The sequence below is a fragment of the Mustela lutreola genome, chromosome 1 (assembly GCF_030435805.1).
Source record: "Mustela lutreola isolate mMusLut2 chromosome 1, mMusLut2.pri, whole genome shotgun sequence".
In the NCBI taxonomy this organism is placed as follows: Eukaryota; Metazoa; Chordata; class Mammalia; order Carnivora; family Mustelidae; genus Mustela; species Mustela lutreola.
In genome coordinates, this window is record NC_081290.1 from 59,016,517 (window position 1) to 59,043,649 (window position 27,133).

At 40.3% G+C, this 27,133-nt stretch overlaps 1 protein-coding gene and 1 long non-coding RNA gene across 6 annotated transcripts in view; one reads left to right on the forward strand and one right to left on the reverse strand.

Annotated features, from left to right (window-relative positions):
* Positions 1-5,829, reverse strand: part of LOC131825998 (uncharacterized) — a 29,158-nt gene extending 23,329 nt beyond the window's left edge. For 2 of the 3 annotated variants that reach the window (XR_009351395.1, XR_009351388.1), the window contains exon 1: positions 5,723-5,829. This is a non-coding gene — a long non-coding RNA (uncharacterized LOC131825998). The remainder of the gene's footprint in view (positions 1-5,722) is intronic. The other variant, XR_009351394.1, reaches the window with a different exon arrangement.
* A 49-nt stretch (positions 5,830-5,878) lies between these two features.
* Positions 5,879-27,133, forward strand: part of BOD1L1 (biorientation of chromosomes in cell division 1 like 1) — a 54,623-nt gene continuing 33,368 nt past the window's right edge. For all 3 annotated transcript variants that reach the window (XM_059165277.1, XM_059165282.1, XM_059165290.1), the window contains exons 1-9: positions 5,879-6,269; positions 12,904-13,028; positions 17,224-17,414; positions 18,147-18,761; positions 19,374-19,523; positions 21,842-22,008; positions 23,514-23,625; positions 24,268-24,406; positions 25,356-25,428. In XM_059165277.1, the coding sequence (XP_059021260.1) occupies positions 6,033-6,269; positions 12,904-13,028; positions 17,224-17,414; positions 18,147-18,761; positions 19,374-19,523; positions 21,842-22,008; positions 23,514-23,625; positions 24,268-24,406; positions 25,356-25,428 (1,809 nt within the window). In that variant the 5' untranslated portion in view covers positions 5,879-6,032. The remainder of the gene's footprint in view (positions 6,270-12,903; positions 13,029-17,223; positions 17,415-18,146; positions 18,762-19,373; positions 19,524-21,841; positions 22,009-23,513; positions 23,626-24,267; positions 24,407-25,355; positions 25,429-27,133) is intronic.

Genomic DNA, 27,133 nt, shown 5'->3' on the forward strand with positions numbered 1-27,133 from the left:
CCAGATGCCAGGCTTGATCTCACAACCCTGATATCATGACCTGAGCCGAAATCAAGAACCAGAGGCCGAGAGGCTCTTGGTGGCTCAGTTGGTTAAACGTTTGCCTTTGGCTAAAGTCATGACCCCAGATTCCTGGAATTGAGCCCCAGGTCACATTCCCTGCTCAGAGGGGAGTCTGCAGTTCCCCTAGCTTGTGTGTGTTCTCTCTCATGAATAAGTATCTTTACAAAAGAGAGATGCTCAACAACTGAGCCACAGAGGCATCCCACAACTCCAACCATTCTTAATGATTTACTTCATCTGAGATGCATTATTACAAACCACCGTCATTTATATGACTTGGCTACCCTGTGAATTAAGCATTATTTCCTCTGTTCAGAAAAGTAACTTGTTATCTAGTGAATGGCACTTCTTCAATACAGACTTCCCAACTGAAAGGTCTCACAACCACACCTTTTGCTGCCTCCTTCCAGCCCAGGGATTGGCAAACTTTTCCTATAGATTGCCTTATGGTAACTCGTCTTACCTTTGCCAACCAGTCTCCATCTCAACTGTAGCCTTGCAGACAAAGAAGCCAGACAATTGAAACCAAGCAAACCCAACAGGTGTGGCTATGTTCCAATTAATATTTATAAAGACAGGTAAACAGGATTAGGTCCGTGGTTTGTCTAGTCTGATGTTTCTCAGATGGTGATCCCTCAGCGTTTGCTGAAAAGTGAATCTCGGGTCATGACCCAGACCTACCAGATTAGACTCTGGGCATGGGGCTGGCACTGTGTGTTGACCAGCCCTCCAGATTTGTGAGGCATGCTAAAGTTTGAGAGCCACTGCTAATGTTCCTGATTACCCCCACAGGACTCTCCTATCGCATAAAGTATGAATAACTAAGGTGACAGATATGTCCCACTTCACCAGAAAGTGTCCATTCCCTGCCTCCCACCCCTCCTGACTTCTCTCCTCCTCTGGATTTCCTACCCCAATATTCCAGGGGCTTATGTTGCCCAATCCTGGTTCTCTGCAACCATTCCCACGATCTTCCCAGTTCCATCATCCATTCTACCAGCTAGGTCTCAGCTGCCTTCTTGAATTCTGCAGCTCTTCCAGCCCCCATTTCCAAAGCACTCCTACTCTTGAGCACTCCTAGAATCGCAAGGAATGAGGTTTCCAGTGTCTGCCAAATGTTGCCCAGGAACCACCCATCCCCCTCTCTAGCTTATCATCCCTCTGCACCGCCCCATCTCCATATTCTGACCCCAGAGCAAGAAGGCAATTCTTTCAAGCTCCTTCAAGACAAAAAGCAATCCCCCTTCCAGATTCACATTTGATAACGCTCTGCCCAACTATTACCTCCACCTGTACTGGTGATTTTATACTGCAGCAGAAATAGAGAGATAGCTGTGAGCTTGGAGTTTGCTATGGAAAGGCAAATAATACTTGTCCTCTCCCATACAACCTTACAAAAACTGTCACAAGAACTTAATGCGAGTTTGAACCCCACCTAAAAACGTGTTCTATTCTCACTGAAAACATGAACTTTCGAGGTTTCAACTAGGATTAGTGTTGATGGAGAGTCATTTAGGAAATGATATTGGTCAGTCTTTTGATTATGAAAGGCAAGGCCTAGGGCCTGATTTGGAGTGGAGAAGCCCTGGGGAGGGGAGGGAAAGGAACCAATCCCGCCCAATAAGCCAATGGGCTTCGTTGGGGGTTAGGAGATAGCCATAAACCACTGACCTTCACTGGATTAACCCTCAGAGACAGAGTTTAGAGGATGGGGTAGAGGTGAGCGGTCAGGCAGGCTGGTCTGTAAAGAGGGGGAAATCACAGGGCCCTGTAAGGGCCTACTTAGCCAGAGCGATTCCATCCAGTTAAACAGTGATTTTGTTGTTTATACAGTAGAACTTAAACTGTCCCTGTCTCCCCCCCCCCCCCGGGACTTACTTAAAAACAAGTCCTAGAAACCAGTCCCAGGTAACAAAGCCCAAATACAAGGATGGGTCAGGCCAAGTGGAGGTATCCAATCAGTGGGGACCCATACTGTCTCCCTAGCAACCAAGGAGTATGGGCCCTGCCCTTTGGGCACCTTTTGGACACCAATTCTGACTAAGGTGATAGGCTAGTTCAAATATCTACTACAGGGTAAATTGTAATTCAATTGGTCACTTATGTGTGACCTAGCATGACTGTGTAGCTTTCTCTGTGTGTTACAATCTCATTGGCCACCTGTGTGTGGCCAGGCCCAATCACAGAGCCTTTACCCTTAAAAGCTAGTCTGTAAGGCAGAGAGAGGTCACCTCTTTGTAAGAGATGGCCCCGACCGGTCAGTTTGACAGTCAGTTTGATTCTCAATGCTTGGAGTGAAATAAAGCTTTGCTTCACCCTTCGCTTTGTATCAGTCTCACTCCTTTGATTATGGACCCAACAGCCCAGACACCTGGCAGGAGTATGGTGTCCAAGGATATAAATGGCGACCAATGAGTTGCTGCCATAATAAATAACATACACTTAACAATATATTATATCATTCCCCGCATTCCCAAAGTACTCATAAAATTTGTTAACCATCATCTTAGCATCAGACTTAGGGAACAAAATCGCATTCATGTTCTTTGAGAAAAGCAATTGATCCTTATCAGAATGTTCCAAATTCCGACACAGTGGGGTAGGGGAACAATGGCATTTTTTTTTTAAGACCTCACATCACTATTGTCAAAAATTATATAGACAATTATATTGTCACAAGAGATATCAAAGCAAAGAGGTCATGGTAAGAAATGATGATTGCTTAAAACAGATTAAAAAAAAAAAAAAGATTTAAATATATGCCATTTCCCCTCCAGGTATTCACAATACTCATCTCTAGGACCTGTCTTCAAGAGTAAAGAAAAGTACCTTTGAAGAGTCAAAGCAGTGAGGATTATCGACCCTCATTCTTTCAATGTAACTAGTTGACAAGGCTGCAAAATTTTCAAGTTACACTGTATCTAGTATGTGTATACCCAGTGTAACTTGAACCCATGGATACAAACAGTTATTTCTTTTAGATTCAATGTGTATTATTGAGTAAAACAGTTATTTCTTTTAGATTCAATGTGTATTATTGAGTAAAACAGTTAACACACATTTTATAAAATTGATTGTGAATCATCTATTTAGATTATAATCAGTTCTCACCTTATTACATTTTAGAAAATATTTAGGATTTTCTATAGGTTACTCACAAAACAAAAACAAAAAATATTAAAATTTTATTTATTTATTTGAGAGAGAGAGAGCACACACAAGTAGGGTGGAGGGGCAGAAGGAGAGGGAGAAGCCACTACCCACTGAACCAATTTATTTTTGCCAGCAAATGCCTTATTGTCTCATTATATTTTTAAAACCTAGATCACTATGCCTAATTAAATTTATGGAATTTTGCTGAATGTTTATGGGTGATTCTTAGTTATTCCCCAAAAGCTGAATAAATTTGATACATGCACATAAATATACCAAACAAATGCCATGTCTTTTATCCTACTATACACGTAGTAAATAACACATATTTAGCACCATATTGTATTGCATTGTTGATAATTAAGGGAAACATCATACTTGCATCTTATTTTCTCTAATTTTAAAAATGGATAAAACAATTATGTCTTACACTATTTTAATTTTCATTGCTTCTAGTAATCTTTTAAGATTCATTCCATGACTTTTTCTCTCTGCAGTCTTCATTATGATCCTCAAAAAGCAGGACACTTTATTTGAACTGAAACAATGAAGCCAAACTGTTACTCACAGAAAGTGAATCCGATTTGGCTAGTTTTATGTTGAAAACAGGCTCTGTTAACAATGGCCACAGTCGCCAAACTGTGGAAAGAACCAAGATGCCCTTCAACAGACAAATGGATAAGGAAGATGTGGTCCATATACACTATGGAGTATTATGCCTCCCTCAGAAAGGATGAATACCCAACTTTTGTAGCAACATGGATGGGACTCGAAGAGATTATGCTGAGTGAAATAAGTCAAGCAGAGAGAGTCAATTGTCATATGGTTTCACTTATTTGTGGAGCATAACAAATAACATGGAGGACATGGGGAGTTAGAGAGGAGAAGGGAGTTGGGGGAAATTGGAAGGGGAGGTCAACCATGAGAGACTATGGACTCTGAAAAACAATCTGAGGGTTTTGAAGGGGCGGGGGGTGAGAGGTCGGGGTACCAGGTGGTGGGTATAATAGAGGGCACGGATTGCATGGAGCACTGGGTGTGGTGCAAAAATAACGAATACTGTTATGCTGAAAATAAAAAATAAATTTAATAAAAGGAAAGAAAGAAAACAGGCTCTGTTAATTAGGGTATATGACACACTTTCCATGGTTGACAAAGTTTCAACCTGAATGAGCTGTATCATTAGCAGAAAAGTTTTGACCAAAACAAAACTGAAGTATAGGATAACAAAACAAAATTTTAAAAAGCACTTTAACTGAAACAATTTATGAAAATTAACAATGTCTAGATTTTCCCCAAACTTTGGAATATATCAGGTTAAACAATGTACATCTCATTGGAAAAAAATAAAGTCTCATTTATAGTCATTTGATATTTTAATAAAGTCTATTTGGTTTATTTCCCAGAAACTGAAAAAGTGAACAAGGACTAGATAAACAAATCCTTTGGCAAGTCAGGTGGTTTTCAATTCTTTTGCTTTGAAGGAAGGTTGAACAGTGAATTCGTAAGTCATCAAATCTAATTTTTTGATACCAAGAATTGAACGGCATTGCTACAATAAAAGTCCATTCCCGGATATAGTGCCTGTTTATACGAATACGGTTTTTCAGGGCATGCAGATGTAAAAATTAGAAATAAGAATAAAAGCTAAAAAAAAAAAAAAAAAGAAAAAAACAGAAGTGATGCTCAGCTTTCCAGAAACGAGACATATTCAACCATACACATATGAATTTGTAAAATATCCACTTCGCCAAGAAAAGTATTTTCCAATAAACTTTACATTCCATTAAATAATTATGAAAAATACTTATTCTATTTTGACCACCTACAACAGTAATTAAAAACAAAAAAACAACAAAGAAAAAAAACCTCAGTCCAGAATCACCCGATTTGCCTGCTGTCTGTATAATCTTGGCATTTTACTTAATGTCTCAGTTTCCTGATTTTGCAAACTGAGGACAGTACCTACTAAGACGTAGCTCAGTGTTGTTCTAAAGACTAAACGAATTAATGCGTATAGGAAGCGCTTAGCGCCATGCCGGGCACAGAGTGCGAGCTTTATAAGCGTTTCCTGTTACTACTAGTAAAATAATCCATAGCAAACCCTCAAAACTAAAAGCTTGTGCGTTTGTCTTCACCGTTAGGAAGATGCTGGAGGGATGGACCAGAGGCACCCTCGGAGAATTAGAGGGGGATGTCCCCGGGAAAACAGGACGTAGAGAGGGGAAGAGAGACAGGAGGTCCCTGGAGCTCCCAGCTTGGAAGAGAACGGGAGCGGGTCACAGGCTGAGAGCGAGCGCAGACGGGTAGGAGAGTTGAGATAAGCAGTTCCTCCTACGGTTCGCATCATGCCTGCGGATCGCGACTGCTCCGTGAAACAGGAGCAAGAGCGTCAGGCCTAAATGCCACCGGGAACCCGGCCAGCTCCGCACCGGCGCCCCCTCGGCCCCCGGCCCGGGGAGTCGCTTGGCTCACGCCCCAGACCACCCCCGACTCCGATACTGACCTTTGGCCCAGACGCCGCGGCTGGCTCGGCTTTGTAGCCGCCACTTCCGCCGCAGCCCGGCCTCGCGAGGGCGCCCGCGGGCAGCCGGAACTGGCCCCTCGCGGCCCCCGTCGCCGCACCTTCCTTGTTATTGTCACCGCCTTTACCCCCACTCTTCCCCTGGTTCCCTTTCACTTCCGGGGTTGCTCTGGATCCGCTGGTTCCGTAACAACATCCCGTTGGCTTCCCTCAGGCGGCGGGACCGGTGCAGCCGCCGCCTACCAGGAGCGCCCGCCCGCCCGGGCCTGCGCCTTCCCTGGCCCAGGCCTCCATGGCCACCAACCCGCAGCCGCAGCCGCCTCCTCCGGCGCCGCCGCCTCCCCCGCCGCAGCCGCAGCCGCCGCCACCGCCGCCGGGCCCCGGGGTTGGCCCGGGTGCCCCGGGCGGCGCGGGGGCCGGTGCAGGTGCCGGAGACCCGCAGCTCGTGGCCATGATCGTGAACCACCTCAAGAGCCAAGGGCTCTTCGACCAGTTCCGCAGGGACTGCCTGGCCGACGTGGACACTAAGGTTCGGGGCGCGCGGGGGCTGCGGGGGAAGGGGAGGACTCCAAGGGCCGTCTTCTCCGCCACTCACTCTCATTCGTTCATAGGCAGGCTGCGCTTTGACTTCTTCAGCTGGGGCTCCTCCTGAGCCCTTCCCAGGTTCACTGTGCCACTGCTTCCTCTTTGAGAGGCTGCCAAGCACCAGGCACTGTGCAAGTCTCGGTGCGTTCATTCATTCGCCGATCCTTTCGTTCGTTTAACCGACTAGTGTTAATAAGCTACTACGTGCAGGCACTGCTTAAGCGCGTGGAATATAGTGGTGACCAACACTAAGTCATTGTTCTCAAGGAGACTCGTCTGAAACACTAACGCTAATCGGGCTTTCATCTCGGATTTCCCCCCCACCCCCCTGCGCCTCACTTTGTATCCAAGTTATTTTTACCTCCTCTTTTGAAGATTTCTGGGCGGTAAGAGTCTTGTCTTTGTCCTTTGGGAAAATGTTTAAGTGATAATGAATCAACTTAACTTGCAGTGTGCCTTGCTGTACACTGTGGGGATGCAAAGGTAAGGAGGCAGACCTAGATGGCTGGAAGGTGGCTTAGGGAGATCGGGACTCTTGTTTCTACCAATGACTACCTGATTAAGGTAGTTTAGGTCAGGTCACTTCTCTGAAGTGGCAAGGGGTTGGGGATACGGTGAAGGGTTGGAGGAGAGGTGACAGCAGGTACTGAAGGGGAAAAAAGACAGGAAAGAAGAGTGAGTTCTGGAGAATAATGGGAAGAGGGGGGATGGTCAGCAAAGTGCTTCCATGTATAGAAAGAGTTAGGGGCTAGAAGGGGAAGGATTTTGTACCAAATGTCAGAGTGAAAGGGGTGGTAGCAGGAATGGGTACACTGAGCTGGTTCTGCGAAAAATGAGCAGAGAACACCAGGACAGAGCAGTCAGTGAGACAGATGGAAAAGGGAGTCTGGAATTCTGGAAACTCTTGAAAGAAACAATTAGAAAATTGGGGATTTGGTCTTATATTTGGTTGGGTCCATGAGACTGTAGTTTTGATGGAATGAGGGTTTTCTCAGCAAATTCAGCTTTTTTGAGGAACCTCGTTTCTTTGAGAAAGGGGTGTTTGCAGCTTTCATAGATGCTTCCTTGTGACATGGAGTTCACCTGGATTTGATGAGAACAGCACACAAATTTGCTGTCTCCTCTGGGAAAACCCTTCGGACAGTCTGGGGGTATCTTCTCTTATAAGGGCTCTGATCCACCTTATAGACCAGGAGTAGAATTCAGAATTGGGGTCTTTACATCACAGAGAATTAAGTATACTTGTGGATGTTTTTCTGTGTAGGAAGTATATAGTTTTCTTACTTTGTTATAGGGAATATGCACAGCCATCATTTTGAAAAAAATCCCTTTTGCTCCTTCCCCCCCCACCAATGGGAGATTAGACAAGTCCAGGTAGATGTTACCTAAATAAAGCTGGTTATTTGTATCCATCAAGTAGAGATCTCAGTTTGCTATTCCGAAACTTAAGGATCTGTATGTTATCCTTGTGTACCCACATTGGAAATTTAAATATGCTGAAAGGGGTGCTACATTATCTAAGACTCAACTTTTTTTTTTTTTTTTTTAAGATTTTATTTATTTATTTGACAGAGGGAGAGAGATCAGAAGTAGGCAGAGAGGGAGAAGCAGGCTCCCTGCTGAGCAGAGATCCCAGTGTGGGCCTTGAGATCATGACCTGAGCTGAAGGCAAAGGCTTAACCCACTGAGCCACCTAGGCACCCTAAGGCTCAACTTCTTCTTCCCACTAAATGTTATTGTTGCATGTCAATAATGTCCCTGCCAGATCCTCTCAAAGTAGAATTTGAAAACCTTTATTGGGGGAAGGAAGGAAGTACTTTTGTCTTGACAATCTAATGAAGCTAGGACCTTCTCCCAAGAAAAATGCATATACATATTAAAATACAGTTTTTGTAATTCAGAAATGGTCAACTCCAGACAATTACATGTGGCTTAAACTAATACATAGTTTCAAGGAGTTCAACAAGATCTCTTGTTTTAATGTTTGAAACTAGGGAAGAGTAGAACCGAAATGATACCCCTTCCCTGGCAGAAGAGTTTGCCTGGGTATGGTGGAAATTCCGCAGCCCTCACGTCCTTTCTCTTTCTTTATTCTTGATGCCTGCCCCCCTCTTTTTCTCTTTGTCTTTCTACCTCTGTGAACTGCTCTTTCTGGTTATCTTGCTCCTCTCCCCGTGACTGTCTCCCTCTTCCTCTTCTTAGCTTTACAAATAATTATGTCAATTTTAATTTAAGGTATTGCTTCTTATTTTATAGCATCTTATACTCCCTTTTCTTATTTAAAAAAAAAAAAAGGTCTTAAGTTTGAAAGTCTCAATAAACATACAGAAGGGGCGCCTGGGTGGCTCAGTGGGTTAAAGCCTCTACCTTCAGCTCAGGTCATGATCTCAGGGTCCTGGGATCGAGCCCCACATTGGGCTCTCTGCTCAGCAGGGAGCCTGCTTCCTCCTCTCTCTCTGCCTGCCTCTCTGTCAAATAAATAAATAAAATCTTAAAAAAAAAAAAAAAATACAGAAGCCACGATTTTCTTTGGTATGAGCTTAACATCTTCCCAGTGTGCTGAGTGGACCAGAGTAGGCCTGAGATGCCTCATGCAGAGGCACATCACGAATAGAACTGTTGAATCTCAGCTGTAAGAACACCTTACAATTGAGACCTCTTGTGGTATGGTGCTTTTGGTCACTGACCCCAGAAGACTGACCTGCTTTGTGTCAAACTCTAACCTACAGTATATACTTTGTAGGGTTGTAGCAATAACTGAAGTGTCAGTCACATGCATATTTAAGAATCAAGACATTTGATACCTATCAGGTGTTTTCCAAGAGCTGAACTGTCATCCAGCCCAGTGTGTTTAAAACAAGGTGAGAAGTACCAAAGTCTGTCTCCATTCCAGAAGACTGTAAAACCTTTCAAACTGCCCTGGGGTCCTTAGCCGACCAAGAGAGGGATCTGACCATAGCAGACCAAATCTCCTACCCAAAGAATTGGAACCTTGGACATCCTAACTAATGCTAAGGCTCCTGTGCTGTAGATTACAAACTGCCAGATCGCTGGAGCAAACCGAGAGGTTACAAAGTTATTCTGACCTTTTGCTCTGAGGTCACACTGGAGAGTATGAAGAGGGAAGATCAAGAGAGGCCCATCATTCTATCCCAGGCAGGGAGCTCACCAACCAAATAAATGTAGCACCTTTCTCCCCAGGTAATAAAGGTCAATTTTGGATACTTTCTCAGTTACAAGTGTCTCCTGCTCACTGTGATTATTGCCTGTCTTTTTCCTTTTAGATTTGAAAGGAATATCAAAGAGCATATAAATTTATTCACCCAACAAATATTTGTTACGTACCAGGCACTATGTTAGGTGCCAGGATACAGCATCCCTGCTGTTATGGAGCTTGCATCCCAGCAAAGAGAAACACAGGGAATAATGTGTAATAGGTTCTGTGGAAGAAATAAAGCAGGGTGAAGGTGGAAAGGGATGCTGATTTGTTTTCAGTAAGTTGTCTGGGGAAGATTTCAGTAAGATGATACTTGAGCCATCACTGAATGAACTGAAGAAGCCATCTAGCTATATGGGGCTAAGCATTCTAAGTAGAGACCACAGGTGAGGGGGAAAGTGATAGAAGATGAGAGAGAAGTGGCCCTCCTGTCCTCCCTTCACAGATCTGACAGGCCCTGGAAGCTATCATAAGAGTTGGGCTTTTACTAGAGCAGAGAAGCCACTGGCAAGTTTTGAGCCTAAGGGCATGATCCAACTTCTCTGTTAGTAGATGGATTGGTTTTAGGAAATTATTAGTAGTCCTGATATGGTTTGGATAATGAATTATATGATTACCCTGATTTTAGAAGATTTACCTAACTGCTGTATGAAAAATAGACTTCATTTGTTTAGGAGTAGAAAGAAGCCAGGAGATCAGTGACAAATCTAGACAAGAGATGAGTGCCTTGGACCAGAGTGGGAGAAGGGGGGGTGGGTCTGCCCAGATTCAGACTGTATTTTAATGCTAATGATGACAATTTGCCAGAGGTGTGAAGCTGGGGAGAATCAGGGATGACTCCAGGTCTTTTTACCAGAGAGCACTGGCAAAGAAAGAAAAGAGAGAGCATCTCAGAGGAAGGTTGGAATCCAAGATACTGCTGGAATCACTAGGCTTTTTATTGAAAGGAGAGTGTGGCAACAGGGAGAATTACCTATTATCCTTCACATTGGAACTTGCCATGGAGCCACTAGAGGGCTAATACGCTGTGATGTTTGAGCCCAGTGGGAAGGATTATGTTTTAGAATCACTGGGTGAAAAGAATTAGTTTTAGTTCACATTGATGTTGGTTAAATGGAGGGGGGTGTGAGAGATGATCATGAGTGTTTCTTGTAGGATAGAAAATAGGTATCAGCAAAAGTCTGGAACTTGGGGAGGGATAAGCTGACATAACAAAGGGATGAAACCTTACCATCTGTGCTGGAGATAGTTATCTGGCCATCTCCTCTAATAACTGCATTTTAATTGCTTATCTGCCAAGCAATGTTGTAAACTATGTGAAAGCAAAGATTCAGGGAGTGGGAGGAGGAGGCTTCCATTCAGTGGAGAGAGAAATGCCGGCCCCAACCACCTACAGTAACAAGAGTTGCTGGAAAGATGGTATATATAGAAGGAACTTGGGGGAAGGCTAGGGGAGCCTAGTATGGGTGTCGGAATGACATCGCAGAGCTTACCCTTGAGCTCTGAAGGTGAGAAGTTTGCCAAATGGAAACAGGGAATGATAAGTATAGAAGATTGAAAGGCATGAGAATTTATCGCAGGAGTATAAGCTTTGAAGGATAAAGAGAACAGCAAATGGCAGAAGATGAAGCTGTAGTGTTGCTGAAAGTCATTCAGAGATGTTCAAACTCATTTACATAAAAAGCCACATGAAAGATAGAACATGAGCTGGGGGGGGGGGGCCTCTAGGAATGGAGTGTGCAGCCTTGCTGGGGTGAGCAAACATTCCTTCTAGGCAGTGTCCTTTTAAGAAGTGACACAATATGGAGCACCTGCCTGGCTCAGTCTGTTAAGCATCTGTCTTTGGCTTAGGTCATGATCCCAGGGTCCTGGGATTTTGCTCCCTGCTCAGCAGGCAGCCCACTTCTCCCTCTCCTGTTTCCCCTGCTTGTGTTCACTTTCTCTCTCTCTCTCTCTATCTGTCAAATAAATAAATAAAATCTTTAAAAGAAAAAAACAAAGAAGTGACATAATCTGTGTCCTCTCTTCTGATTCCCTTATCTTAGGGGTTCTCAGCCTCAGCACTGTTGACATTTTGGGCTAGATGATTCTTTGTTGTTCTGGGTTCCCTTCTGCACTCTAAGATATTCAGCAGTATCCCTACCCTTTACCCACAGAATGCCAGTAGCAGCTTCCTGAGCCGTGACAACCAAAAATGTCTCTAGACATCATCCAATGTCCCCTGAGGTGAAAGTAGAGGGCGAAGTTGCTCCCAGTTGAGAACCACTACCTTACATCAAATTAATGCCCAGTTCTAGTTTTGCCCCTTTGTAACTTCTCTTGGTTCCATGCCTTTCAGCCTATTTCTGCCACCCCAGTACAGACCTTCATCACTGGAGTACTGCATCCTTTCCTATATATATTTTAGGTCTCTTTACTCTCTCACTCTTGGAAGATTAATCATCAGAAAACTCAGCTGTCACATATCACTCTGCTCATGTGCACTCAGTTCCTCTCCTCAACTCCATAATTTCAGGCTTCGTTTTTTGGTTTTTTGTTTTTTGGGTTTTGTTTTTTTTTTTTTTTTTTTTTTTTTTAGATTTTATTCATTCATTTGACAGAGATCACAAGTAGGCAGAGAAGCAGGCAGAGAGAGGAGGAAGCAGGCTCCCCACCGAGCAGAGAGCCTGATTCGGGGCTCGATCCCAGGACCTTGGGATTATGACCCAAGCCGAAGGCAGAGGCTTTAACCCACTGAGCCACCGAGGTGCCCCAATCCCAGACTTCTTATACAGGTACCCAAAGTGCTCCAGCCCCCAGCCCCAACCTGTTTCCAACCTCCTATCTCTGCCCTTTTATATTCTCTTATCCAGACAAATTGGATGCCCACAAATGCTCCTGACCCCACGTTTTCTCATTCAGTTGCTCTTTGCTTCTGTTGTTGGCTGTTTGTTCAGGGCCCACCTTTCCAGTTGCCGGTAGCATTGGGGAACCTTGAAGGTCCAACTCAGATGCCACGTTATCAGCAAAGACTTCTTCCTTTGCTCTTCTCCCTTTCTTTGCTCCAAATCATCTAACATTAATATTTATTTGTGTCTTATTTTCTAGTCCCTTGTCTACAAATAAGACATGTCTTTCTTCTTTGTGTTCCTCCCATCTCCAAACATCTTGTCTTAGGCAAAGAAAGTAGTATTTGAATGTCTAGGTTATCCTAAAGCAGCATAGGCATAAGCTGAGAAACTTGGTTGCCACTAAGTTTGATACGGTAATCTAAAACATATTGACACTGTTAAAAATACTCAAATTCCTAAGGCTATAAATACTGATATTGTATAACATTGAAGATTTTTAACATTTGTGTTTTTTTTTCTCCCCTCTCTAGCCTGCCTATCAGAACCTGAGGCAGCGAGTTGACAACTTTGTTGCGAACCACTTGGCAACTCATACATGGAGTCCCCACCTCAATAAGAACCAGCTAAGAAACAATATTAGGCAGCAAGTGCTCAAGTAAGTCTCAGAAGGGCCCAGCCCCTGGGCAGGCCTGACAATGTCCATCTACTCTGTGGAAGGCAGGGATGTTACATGGAGGTCTGATGTTATTTTGTCAAGTTTGATTGGCTGTTGCATATGTGATGCTGTGTAATTTTAGAGCGAGCTGTCTTATCACTGCACATTCCCCATAAATTATAGCAGTCTGATTTCTCTGTAGACCTGGGGAACTAACTGAAGGAAGAGGATGACAATGTGACTTTAAAAAAAAAAAAAAAAAAAAAAAAAACCTAGCCCTAGCGTAGAATATTAATAGATGGTAAGTGCCAGAATATTGCTATACCATTCATTCACAACTATTTTCTTGACCCCAAAAGATCAGGCTTTTTTATTCCTCTTTGACAAGTAAAAAGACATTCTAGATTATTGCAATTAAGATAATTGCCTCTGACTTGAGGTTGTGTCTTGTATCTTCTAATACAGTACTCCCAGTACCCCCCTCTTTTTTTTGCACTTTACTATGACTTTTAACTCTGTTTTTAGTGATGATATGCCCAGTAAAGGAAGGAAAGTGTGTTTGGACCCAGTAAAGGAAGGAAAGTGTGTTTGGGTAAACATAAGATAAAGAGAATGAAAAGAACTGGAATGTTTAGAGGGACCTTTAAAAAAAAAAAAAAAAAAAAGGTGTTCCTAAAAAAGCAGATTTACAATACTATCTTGTTCTTGAATATAAATATTTGACAAGACAAGAAGACCTCGACCCTGTATCTTTGCTTCACCACCCCACAGCCTGCTCAAGGGGTTACTAAGTTATTTAAAGAGTACCATTTCTTCCTCTCTTGACAAATATTTACATTCAAGTTCATCTTTTAGAATGAAATGTGACTTCCAAACCGTTAAATCCATTTTCTACCTGCCACCTTTTCATACCCTCTTGTCCTATAGGAACCTCACTAACCTAATAGTGTGCATACTCCATTGATAGTTCTATCTGCAAGAAACCCCACAGAACTTCCTACTCTGACTCAAAGACCTATTTAGGTCCAGGTAATATGAGAAACCAGGAGCCTGGGGGCCCTTACTAGCTTCTACCACAGAAGAGAGGAGGGAAATAGAACAATAGTTTTGTTGTCTACATTTTATAGGAAGTTTAAGGAACCTTTATAAAAGAGCCTAGGAGAGATCAGAAGATGCCAGGGAGGACTGCATAGTAAGATCTGATGAGAGAAGCCAACGCCCTTCCTAAAAACTTGAGGCAGCCGTGGTTTGCTGGGGACAGGGCCTGGTGGGGTACTTATTTCCAGGCTTTCAAGAAAACAGGGGGAAGGGGGAGAAACCTACTGACTATTTCTACAGAGTACTCCTAATTACTGAGGGCTCTCACCCTTTTCACAAATGATTACATAGCTTTAAAAACAGAGTTTTTCTTGGGTTGGAAGGGGAGGTGCTTTCTTTTTTTCATATATTGAGAGACTAAAGTGGAAGGCAGATTTCCTTGTATTGCATTTACTCCTTAGCATACAAAACCTAGAAAGGATGGAAGCTGTCAGTTATTCTTTTCTTGCTCCTGTAAAATAAGGCACTTAAAACTCTTAGGGCACCAATATTAAGACATTTTCACAGACTCTTGTTTGGTGAGAGGTTGCTATACCCCATCAGTAAGGGGTTCTCATGACTACTAATAGTTACTGTTGTAGTGTGACTGGCTTCTAGAGACATTTTAGAACAAGGGAAACAGCTGTGTCTTGGATAGCTTAATCATTACTCTTCTTGGGACATTTGTTAATTTTCTTCTAGCCATGTTATTTATTTTTAAATAAAATATTCTTTTATTTAAATTCCATTAGTAAAGTCATATGTTACTGATTATAATATTTTCAGGCTTCCTTAAAGAAAGAGTTGTCTCCAACTACTGTTGTAGGGAGAGACTAGTCCCTATAAATAGAATTTCTTTTTTATTTTATTTTACTTTATTTTTATTTTTTTACATAAATAGAATTTCAAAGAGTTTTTCATACAAAGACATTGAGAAATATTCAGTTGACCATTAGCTTGAACCATCTACAGTTGCCATTTTTGTAGAACAAAAACCATCTAATTTCAGCAGTTTCAAATAGTTGAACTTAATCGTTGGTATTCTGACTCAGTAGCATGCTTTTTATGCATTTATTTGAACAACAAAGTCTAAAATGCTACTTAGCTCTAAATAATGATCTTAACTGAGCAATTTAAAAGGAAGACAATGAAGTAGCTTCAATCAGGAAAAATACCACCTGCTGGCCTTTTGGCCTTGCCCTTGGATGGATACAGGGTTGTGGCTTCTCAGGTGAGGCAGATGTGACCACACTGTGATTGAGTGAGCCCACTAGGAGCCCACAGTTTTCTTAGTGGGTTTACTTGAGCGCAGTGTGGTCACAGAACTGGCCTCCACTTTAAGATCAGAGCTGACCTTGGTGGAAGACTAGACTGAAGTAGACGAGGACCTGGAATATAAGCAGAGAAAGAGGCTGCAGCAGTAATTTTAGGGAGGGTGGGTTTTATTTTTTATGTAACGCCTTTGTATTATGCCTTAAAACATTTTTTAGATTGGTTGTCCTTTTCTTTTCCACCTGCTACATTTTGAAGGTACCTCTAAGATGTAACAGTGTTTGCAGGACTTGCAATTTTTTTTTTTAATCTTAGAACTTTAAAAAGCAGGTTACCTACTTTATATGGTGTTGACTCATTTTTCTCTATGGCCCACATAAGTAGAATTATAGTATCACAAGGCTGCAAGGTGCCTCAGGAAATGGAAAGCTAATCCATCCTCTACTCCAGACTGAGCTGCAGTCAAAAATAGCATTGTAATGTAAAAGAAGAAACACCTCCCCCATTCTGCAGAGAGCCTGAGGCCTAGTGGCTGGAGGGACCAGCACCCTGCTCTTGCAGCACTCTCCAGGGAACTTTGGCTCCTTGAGTGGTTTGTTTTGTTTTGTCTTAAGGAAGAAACACGTTTTAGGTACATTTCTTAAAATCCTTGTCCTCTTCTCTATCGCGTGCTCTCTCTCTCTCAAAAAAAAAAAAAAGGAAAAGAAAGAAAAAAGAAAATGCTTGTCCTCTTATTTTACTCAAGGTTTTGTGATTTTCTACAATTTCAGACTCCGTTGCTCCCTTTGCTCCTGTATCTCTAGTGTATATTTCTCTGAGCTCTTTCTTCCTCTTCTGTGGAAATCAAGGCTCAGTGCAAATGTCTTTTCTTTGTGACACATTCCCAAATGTTCTTAAATATATCTAATAATTCTTTATTCCACTTTTTCCCTACAGTAGATAGTGTGTTGTAGTGCCTATCTGGTATTTTAATTGTTTGTTTCTATTTCTCCTGCCAGCTGGGGACCAGGTCTGATTTGTAGTGGACAGTGACCAGCATAGTAACAGTCATAACATAATTGTTGAATGAATAAATCGCCAGTTTTTATAGAGGAAGATAATAAAAAGAAAGCCTGAAGTCTTAAGTCTTAAGTTTTGTTTTTGTGTTTCTGAATTTTTCTTTCTTTTTTTGTAAGTTTTAATGAAATTACACGCTGTGTGTTCTTCAGTTTTCCTAAAGATCCTAATACTTATAAAAGTTTTATATTTTTCTGTTAAAAAAAAAAGTTGTGGAGTACATAGGTTTATTTTATACCCAGAATTCAGCTTTAGTGAACATTTTATTCTCATATGCCCTGCCAGGGTTGGAGTAAGATAGGCATCACCTGTTAAGTGTGGACTCTAGATAGTCTATTATGTCTAGCTTTCTCTTTTGTTTAAGATTTTTTTAATTTATTTGACAGACAGCAAGAGAGGGAACGCAAGCAAGAGAGTGGGAGAGGGAGAAGCAGGCCTCCCGCCAAGCAGGGCTCAACCCCAGGACCCTGGGATTATGACCTGAGCCAAATGCAGATGCTTAAAGACTGAGCCACCCAGGTGCCCCTATTGTGTCTAGTTTTTAAGGATTTGGTTTTTGTTTTGTCTGCTTTAGTATTTCCACTAGTGATACCAATGATAAAAAGCATACCAACTTTCTTGTAGTGTGGTGTATTTCCCACCGCCTATTCTTTCCATATATTAAGATGAGTGGATCAGGGCAATTTAAGGTTGCACATACATGTAATAGATACAGTTTACTTAAAAGTAATTAATGCAAATAATTTGAAATTGTTTTTTACTTTTCTGTAAAAATTTTCTTGTGTTTCAGATCAGGAATGTTGGAGTCTGGTATTGACCGAATTATTTCTCAGGTTGTGGATCCAAAGATCAACCACACATTCAGACCTCAAGTAGAGAAAGCTGTGCATGAGTTTTTGGCCACACGAAATCACAAAGAGGAAGCAAGTGGCAGCACAGCCCCCGATGATGAGAAACCAGACTCTTCCATCATTACACAAGGTGCCTTGCTTTTCCTCTTGGTCAGTTCCATTGCTTTGCTTCTTGAACCGAGTATAAAGTTAGGGATATGTAGTTCCTTAAAACATCTATCTCTGTGGCAATGCTAGTGAAATTATATTTATTTTAAATATCACCTATATTCCTTAACTGACAGAACGTTTCTTTTTTAGATTATCACAAAATAATAGACATTTTACTAATGTAGTGAGAGTGTATGCATGTGTATGTATGTGTGTGTGTGTGTTTATGTGTGTTTCAGTAGAGGGAATAATTGAAATAGCTAAAGGGAATTAAGACTATTCTCAGTATGGTGGCTTTCCTGTGATTCAGTAGAGAATTTAGAATGTGCTAGGTACTAACAATGGTATCCAAAAGTCTAAAGAAATATGAATGGTGTGTATAGCATATGTGTCTTATAAAGATGGCAGTGGCTTGTAGTGTTAATTCAGCAGAGGGGCTTATCTTCTGCATAAATGTTTTCTTTCTCTTTTTTTAAAGGATTTATTTATTTTAGAGAGAGAGTGCAGGTGCATGAGCACAGAGAGGGGCAGAGGGACAGGGAGAGAATTCTCAAGCAGACTCCCTGCTGAGTGCAGAGCCCCATACAGGGTTCAATCCCACGATCCTGAGATTGGGACCTGAGCCAAAATCAAGAGTTGGGCACTCAACCAACTGAGCCACCCAGGCGCCTCTGTGTCACTTTTTTTTTTAACACTTGTCTTTCCCTCAAAGGTGTCCCAGTTCCTGGACCCAGCGCTAATGTAGCCAATGATGCCATGTCAATCTTGGAAACCATAACTTCTCTTAACCAAGAAGCCAGTGCGGCCAGGGCTTCGACAGAAACGTCAAATGCCAAGACCAGTGAGAGAGTATCCAAAAAACTCCCTTCTCAGCCAAGCATTGACACTAGTACTGAAAAGGAAAAAACTTCAGAGGACATAGCTGATAAAGAAAAACCTACACCCGATTCTGCAGGGGAAGGACAGGAGACAGCTCCCAAGCCTGAAGAATTTACTGATCTCCCTTGTCCAATTGAAGAAATTAAAAATCACACAAAAGAGAGCAATAATTCAGTTCTGCTGAATAAGGATGTTCAACAGGAAAGCAGTGACCAAAAGAACAAATCAACAGACAAAGGTGAAAAGAAGCCAGAGAGCAATGACAAAGGAGAAAGAAAAAAAGAAAAGAAGGAAAAGACTGAAAAGAAATTTGATCACTCCAAAAGGAACGAGGACCTACAAAAAGTAAAAGAGGAAAAACAAACAAAGGAAAAAGAAATAGAATGTTCAAAACTCCCTTCAGAAAAGAACAGTAATAAACCTAAAACCATTGAAGGGACAAAAGAAGGTATATAAAAACTTGCAAAAATCTACAACTGTTTACACATCAGAAAGTGTCCATTGGGGACGAGGTGTCAAATTTGCCTTCAGATTTTAGTAACTATTTCAGCTGTTTCAAAAGCCTAAAAAGTCATATCCCCTTTGCTAAAAAATGAAGAATAAACATTTGTATATTTTCCATGCCAATGTACCAACTCACAAAGTAAATGAAGAGAAAAAGTCTAAACCTTATAATTTAACTTATAATTTATGCACATACATTATTCCAAGCAACTTAATTTATAGTTATATATCCTAATCTTCAAAATATTAGTAAATAATTCACTTTCTTAATATTTGCTTTGGTATATGTCATTTACATCATAAATTAGTAGTTATTTTTACAGAATACTAGTTTGTCTTTGTATTTTCTCAAAACAGCTCTACCTTGATACTGGTTACAAATGATGAGAGATTTCTATTTTTTTTTTTTCTATTTTTTGAGAGATTTTTATTTCTAAAGTTGAAGATCTTTGACATGTATTTAATGCAGGAATTATAGATGTAATTTAGGAATCGGGTGCTGAATATGTTTTTGTAACAACGTGCTTTATCTTCGTGTTTTGTTTCCTTTTTGAAGATTGCTCTTTGATAGATTCTGATGTGGATGGACTTACAGACATTACAGTTAGCTCCGTCCATACCAGTGACCTTTCCTCTTTTGAAGAAGATACCGAGGAGGAAGTTCTAATGTCTGATAGCATGGAAGAAGGAGAGATTACATCAGATGGTAAAGCATTTTACTTAATAATGCCTCTGTGAAGCTTTCCGTGGAACATTATTTGTATATTCAGATGGCTGTTTCGTGAAAGACAGTGTGGTATAGTGGCAAGAGCATGGGACTTTGTAGTTGAAAGATTTGTTTCTGAGTCCCAGCTCCGAGGTTGTCTGTCTGAGCAAGCTTGGTAAGTTACTCAGTAAGCCTTGGTACTCCATCTTTTAACTCCATTCCTCAGGTTTATTAGACGGTGTAGATGAGACAGTGTACATGAAGATGCTGTATGTGTAAGTGTATGTGTCTGGGTTTGTACAGGTGATGTTGAGGGAACAGTCTATAAGATTGCCCTTACTTCTGACACCAGTTGCAAATTTGGGATCCCCAAACCCACTGTTAGGTTTGATAATTCTCTAGAAGGACTCACTGAAAGCTTTAAAATTTATGGTTATGGTTTGTTACAGCTGAGGGACACACATTAAAATCAGCCAAGGAACAGGCATATAGGTCAGAGTCCAAGAAAGTTCCAAACACTGAGCTTCCAGTTGGCCTTTTCGTGTAGAGTTATGGAGAGCATTACTTTCCTGCCATTGATGTCAGACAATATGTATGGCTAATCGCCAACTAGGGAAACTCACATAAGCCTTGATGCCCAAAGTTTTTGTTGGGGCTCCATCATGTAGACATAGTGTCTGATCTCAGTCCCCAGCCTCTCTGAAAGTCAGGCTGATACTTCATGGCCCAAATCTTCCAACCCAGATCATACTGTGATATGATTTAATTTGACCCAGGAGCCCCAAGCAAACAAACACCTGTCAGACATGACATTCCAGAGACTCAGAGATCACCTCCCAGAAGCTAGACCACAGTCATGCCTTGTCCCAAGACAAAACCATACTTCTCTTTACAGTTTGTTTTTCAGCTAACCCTTATTAAGCACTTACTGTATTCTAGTCATTGTGTTAAGTTCTCACATTCCTGTGTGTATGAGCTTCTGTAATCCTCACAACAGCCCTGGGGAGTAGGTCCAAGTGAGGAAACAAAGTTCCAAGAGAAGGGTTCCTGTCCAGGGTCACGCAGCTGTTGAGCTCCAGGGCCAGTTTCAAACCTGAGTCAGGGCTTCTAACCAGCATTTTGTGTGGCTCTGTATCACACGATTAACTTCTGCTTTATGACCTTTTTAAAAAATCAAATATTTGCAACTATTTGTAAGTAGCATCTTGTAAATTTGCTGTTGGCTTTTGGATAAAACACTGTAAAGAGAAAATCCTAGAGGAGAAAAAGTAGATGCTTTTAATTCCACAAATGTATTTTTCAGTCTCTCCCATTTTGCATTCTTAGTAGCCCCAGGATGACCAGCTTAAAAAGCAACATCAGTATTCAGCCACTTTTCATACCTCTTCATGAGGTCAGTTCTGTAGGCTTTATGTAGGATGATGAATGCTACTCATCCTGTGAGCACCCCACTTTCTGAAGCTGACTAAAATTCTCATTCTGGGTGCTTTTGTGGGGCTCTTCAAGTTTTTTCCTAGACAGGACTCCTGGTTTTCTATGTATGAGATCCAGAAAGTAAGAAGGTGATTATTTTTAAAGTACTAAGTGGTAGGAAATGAAAAACTTGTTTACAAGTGTTCTACTTGACTGTGTGATGGGGCAACATACCCACCATCCTAGGGTAGAGGTGTTTTATTATTATTTATTTTAATTTTATTGATTTGAGAGAAAGAGCATAAACAGGGCGAAGAACAAAGGGAGAGGGAGAAGCAGATTCCACACTGAGCAGGGAGCCCAACTCCGGGCTTAATCACAGGACCCTGAGATCATGACCTGAGCTAAAGTCAGGTACTTAACCAACTGAGCTACCCAGGTGCCCCAAGGTAGAGGAGTTTTAGTGTATACTTTGTGTAGGGCCTCTTGTGTAGGGACTCTTGTATCATTAAAATCTCAAATTAAAGAAAAGAATTTCAAGCCCACGTTAAAATGTGGCTTCAAGTAAATTTATTCAATTTTACGGTCGTAAAATATTCATACCAGGTCCACTGACCTACAAATGAGAATTAACTATTTGTCAAGGAACAATAAATAGCGATAAGATCTGATTTTTCTTTGCTTTCTTTATGTGTGAGAAGTTAATTGTAAGAAATAAATTAAGATTTGGATTACAGCCATTAAAATGTTTATTTGTGATTTTTTGCATACTGATATTTCCTATTGGACCTCAGATGTACTTGAACTACATTGGTACTGTTTTGCCACTTGATGTGGATCAAGCATAATGTTAATTTTATTGGTCATTCACAGAAGCACTCCTTTTTCTGTTGGCTTTCTTCCAGATGAGGAGAAGAACAAGCAGAACAAAACAAAAACTCAAACCAGTGATCCCAGTGAAGGAAAAGCAAAAAGTGTACGGCACGCTTATGTTCACAAACCTTATCTTTACTCAAAATATTACAGTGATTCCGATGATGAGCTTACTGTAGAACAACGGCGCCAGTCGATTGTAAGTTCAGACTAGATCTGTTGCTATTTTAACCTATTTGACTGGTCTGTATGCAGAGTACTGGACAGCACACCAAACTGACATGTCAGTTCTGCCTTCAGGAGCTTGACATTTAATTAGGCAGTACAGACATAAACATGGAATATGGGTCTTTGTGTCTTGATCAGTAGTGAGAACTTGGTAACAATGCTTCACAGTATGGACATGTTTGAATCCAGCGTGGATCGAGCCATACAAAGAGGATGTGCAGCCATCAGTCTAATATGAAGAGGGGGTACAGTCTGCATATTTTCTAGTTAAAGATAGGTGCTTGGATTACTAACAGCTTCTTTTTTTTTATTTTTTTAAGATTTAATTTATTTATTTGACAGAGAGAGAGATATCACAAGTAGGTAGAGAGGCAGGCAGAGAGAGAGGAGGAAGCAGATTCCCCGCTGAGCAGAGAGCCCAATGTGGGCCTCGATCCCAGGACCCTGGGACCATGACCTGAGCCGAAGGCAGAGGCTTTAACCCACTGAGCCACCCAGGCGCCCTATTAACAGCTTCTTAAAGAAAAAGATTGCCACTTCATCATATGTGTACATCTGTTTTAAGATGACTTAACAGTTTTAGAAACATTAAAATACGGAATTACACATTTTAGAATAAGGAAATATTGCATAGAAAAATTATTTGAAAGAAGTGAGAATGCTAATAATGGCTTATCTCTTGAGAAACTGGCTTCATCAGGATTTATACCAATACCTAGGATTTTTGGCACTTTGAGACTTTGAGTTCTGAATGGGTATGGGGTGGTGTGAGTAACCCACAATAACTGGATTCTTGGCTTTTTTAAATAGAAAGGCAGAAAGTCCCACATTTAAAACCTGGGTTTCCAAGAACATAACCAGCCAGTTGTATTTGTTGTAGGACTAGCCTGTCTCTTAAATCTGTACAACTTTCTCCTTTAGAATAATATTAAAAATTACGATATATTTGCTTATGTATACTTGATGTTCATACATAATTTCTAGCTTTTTTTTTTTTTTTTTTTTTTTTTTTTTTTGAGAGAGAGAGAGACTGAGCAGTGGGGCAGGGGGTAGAGGGAGACACAGAGAGAGAATCTTAAGTAGGCTCTGTGCCCCAGCGCAGAGCCTTACATGGGGCTCAGTCTCATAATCCTGAGATTATGACCTGAGCTAAAATCTGGAGTTGGATGCTTAACTGACTGAGCCACCCAGTGGCCCCTCACAGCCCTCCTTTTAGTTAAACTAACTGGTTTATTAAATCACCATTTCCCAGAATGATACCTTTCCCATTCTTTAAACTAATGGCAATCTGAAAGAGTAATTAAAAATTTTCACATCTGTCCCTTATTCTTCTGGTAGCTTCCAAATGGTATAATGAATATGCAGCATTGCAAAGCCCCTTATTTGTAAGAACATTTGAAGGGTAAACATACTTTTTTTCAGTGTTTTTGCTTTTTCCTCATGGTCAGTATAATTGTGACTATTTTGTGGTTTTAGGCTAAAGAAAAAGAAGAGAGACTTTTAAGAAGGCAAATTAATAGAGAGAAACTTGAAGAAAAACGAAAGCAGAAAGCTGAAAAGACAAAGTCTTCAAAAGCTAAGAATCAAGGTATAGGAAGTGTTAACTTTAATATTTTAAATGTCTTATATACTTCATTAATTTTAGATATCCATCTTACTTCTGAGATGATTATAAAATAGAATTATCTAAATTACATCTCAAAAAACTGTGTTAAAAAATTAATCTATTTTCAGGTATGGGAGATTCCTTTTTAATCTGATGTGTTGAATAACTTTTTAAATTCTATTTCTGTGTCTAAACATTCTGTCAGGTGCCAGCTTATACAACCCACATTTTAGCAATTTATTTTCTGTGATTGTGGAATGAATTATCTCTGGAAAATCAGTTGTTAATCCATGAGTAATCAAGCCTTGATGGTGATATGAGTAGAATTAATCAATGCTTTATGTTATCTAAAGTTTCAGACATTTATCTGGAGTATTTCATTGACCCAAACTGAACTTACTCTGGGCAGTGATCCTATATAATATACAAAAACATATATACATTTGCAATTAAAAAAGTATGGCTCCTCCATCTAAAATATTTTTTTTTATCCCAGCACAACTTAAGGATATTAAAGCTATCTAGCATTTTTACAGTAATTAGAAAATCTTAATGAAAAAGAAATACTAATGTTGTTTATAAACTCTGTTCTGAAATGTAGTTTATTGATTATTTCTTTCCTAGGCAAAAATAGTGTGGATTTAGAAGAATCATCAGCAAAGAGTGTGGAACCTAAAACCCCCAGAATTAAAGAAGTCCTTAAAGAACGGAAAGTTTTAGAGAAAAAAGTAGCCTTAAGCAAAAAAAGAAAGAAAGATTCGAGGTACATATTTTATCTGGCAGCATTCCTATGGTAACATTCCCCCGGCATGCTTTCAGAAGAGAGGCATTGATAGGGTTAATAAAGAGCCATACCTTGAATGTGTGTGTCTTTATCACATGTTTATGAAAACCATAGTGTTTCACTTCTTGTCGCATAATTCATTGTGTTAATATCTATATTTCAAAATAGTGTTTCTAAATCATTTTTGGAGGGTGGTCCCCAGAAAAACGCACATGTATAAACAGTTGTTTCTAGAATTTCAGAGTTCATAGCCCCTCTAGAATCTCAGGAAATATCTCCACTGTGGACATTCAATAACCTCTTATTTACAGTGACTGCATGCATTTTCCAGGCTTGCTAGTATTCATGCATCTCCCCATAATCCAGAGGGCTGAACCAAATTCTTACTTATCTTTGTGTTATCATAGTTAATTCTATAAGAATTAGAAAGCTGAAGAGACTCTCAACGTGACTCTGAAGTCCTTGGAGCCATAAGCTATGACCAGGTTGCAATTATGGACATTTATCACAGACTTCAAGGTAGCAGAATCAATAATCTGCAGAACTCAGAGGAGTCTGCTCTCAGTTTTCTTACTGTACCTCATTACTATTGATCTGAATAAATACGACTACCATATTTACTCAAAAGACAGTAAGACGTTTGAAATCTAATTATAGCCAATCAGGTATTCATTTTCAAGCAACAAATTTAGGAATTTTTTTTCAAGTATACTTAACTTTAGTGCCAAGAGTAAGTTACTCACAGTGGGGATTATATTTGCTTCTGTTGACTGAGATAGGAATTAAACTGAAATGCAAGGAGGCTTCCTTTATGGATCAAGTGTTTATAATAAAGAAAAATGAAGCTTTTTTTTTTTTTTAAACCTTCTGAGAAACACTTATATTTGATTCAAATCAAGTTAATGTATGACTCTTCCCTCTCACTTAGGAATGTTGAAGAGAATTCTAAAAAGAAACCACAGTCTGAAGAAGATTCAAAAGAAACTCTCAAGACAAGTGAGGTGTGTCTTAATTAATAAAGCCTATTTTAAATTCTCTTTTGTTAGATATAGGCCATTCAGTCCTTTGGAGTAAAACTTAGAAATTCAATTTGCTCTTTTCCAAGTTAAATAAAAAATCCCTCATCTTTAGCATTCTTGAACTCCCATTCTATTATGGCCTGAATTCCTCATTTTAACTAGTTGATTCATGTAATCTTTTATTTAGTTAACAGCTACTTTTTCCTACTTTCCTTTCCCTCACCCCCTAACCCCCCACCACTATTTCTTATACTGACAATAACAAAATTGCCAGTAATGATAATAAGAAAAAGGGTGGGGGGGATGGCGCCTGGGTGGCTTCATAGGTTAAACGTCTACCTTCCGCCCAGGTCATGATCTGAGTTCCAATATTGGGATCCCTGCTAAGTGGGGAGTATTCTCCCTCTACCCCTCCCTCTACTCATGCTCCCTCTCTCTTGCTCACTCTCTCTTTCTCAAATAAATAAATAAAATCTTTAAAAAAAAAAAAAAGAAGAAAGAAAAAGGAGGGCTCTAAAATCCCTCCACCGTAGCGGACCATCCATTTCATTCTCACACACTCTTCATCCATAAATGTATGTAATTTTGTAGAGTGGATATAATCTTGCAAAATGATTTTAACATTCCTTCTTACTCATCTCGTGTTTCTTTGTAGGCTTCTAACTTATATTTAACGATTGCCTAGTGTTTGATTGAATAGACATACCATGATTTAAGCATTTCCTTAGAGTTGAACACTTAGATTACTTACAAGATCTGATCAATTGAAATAGTAAAAATTATGTTCAATGAATGTTTGGATTATTTTCTTGGGATAAACTTTTACTTTCACTGGATTTAAATTCTTATTTGCCCTGCCATATTTATAATTCTGAAGCCAAACTTTTTTCTTTTTCTTTTTCTTTTTTTTTTTTTGAGCAAGCTCCACACCTAACATGGGGCTCAGACTCATGACCCTGAAATCAAGAGTCATATGCTCTGCCAACTGAGCCAGCCAGGTGCCCCTAAACCCTAACTATGTTAGGGAAAACTAATAAAGATTATTTGTTCGTAGCCAATAAATAATCTTCATTTCTTTATTTAGAAATTACAGATATATTTATGAGTATATCCTGATGTATTAACGGCGTATTTTTAAATATTTAGCTTAATTTTGTGATAAATTTCTTTGAAAAAGTATCTCATAAAATTTTATTCATGTTAATTGGTTGGAACTACTATAAAATTAGGTTGATAAAATCTCTGTTCTTTCTTTGATGAATTTTAAAGTGTTTTTTTAAAGATTTCACTATGCCCTACTCCCTGAGTTAGTAGAATTTCATTAATCTTTGTGTTAAATGCTAAGACAGTACATTGATAAACTGACCCAGAGACACAGAAATCTTTCTGAGAACTTCACCCCATTATTTGAATAAGAATAATTACAGGTAATAGTGAGACTGTACTAAAGTATATTTCATTCATTAATACTAATAATCTCCTCAGTGCCATGCCTTGGGGCTGGAAGGAAGGTCAGATGTGCTCGTCCATCAGTGTCTTCCTTTGGTTATATAAACATACACATGCTTGGGGCACCTGGGTGGCTCAGTGGGTTAAAGCCTCTGCCTTTGGCTCAGGTCATGATCCCAGAATCCTGGGATCCCAGAGCCCTGCATCGGGCTCTCTGCCTACTTGTGGTCTCTGTCTG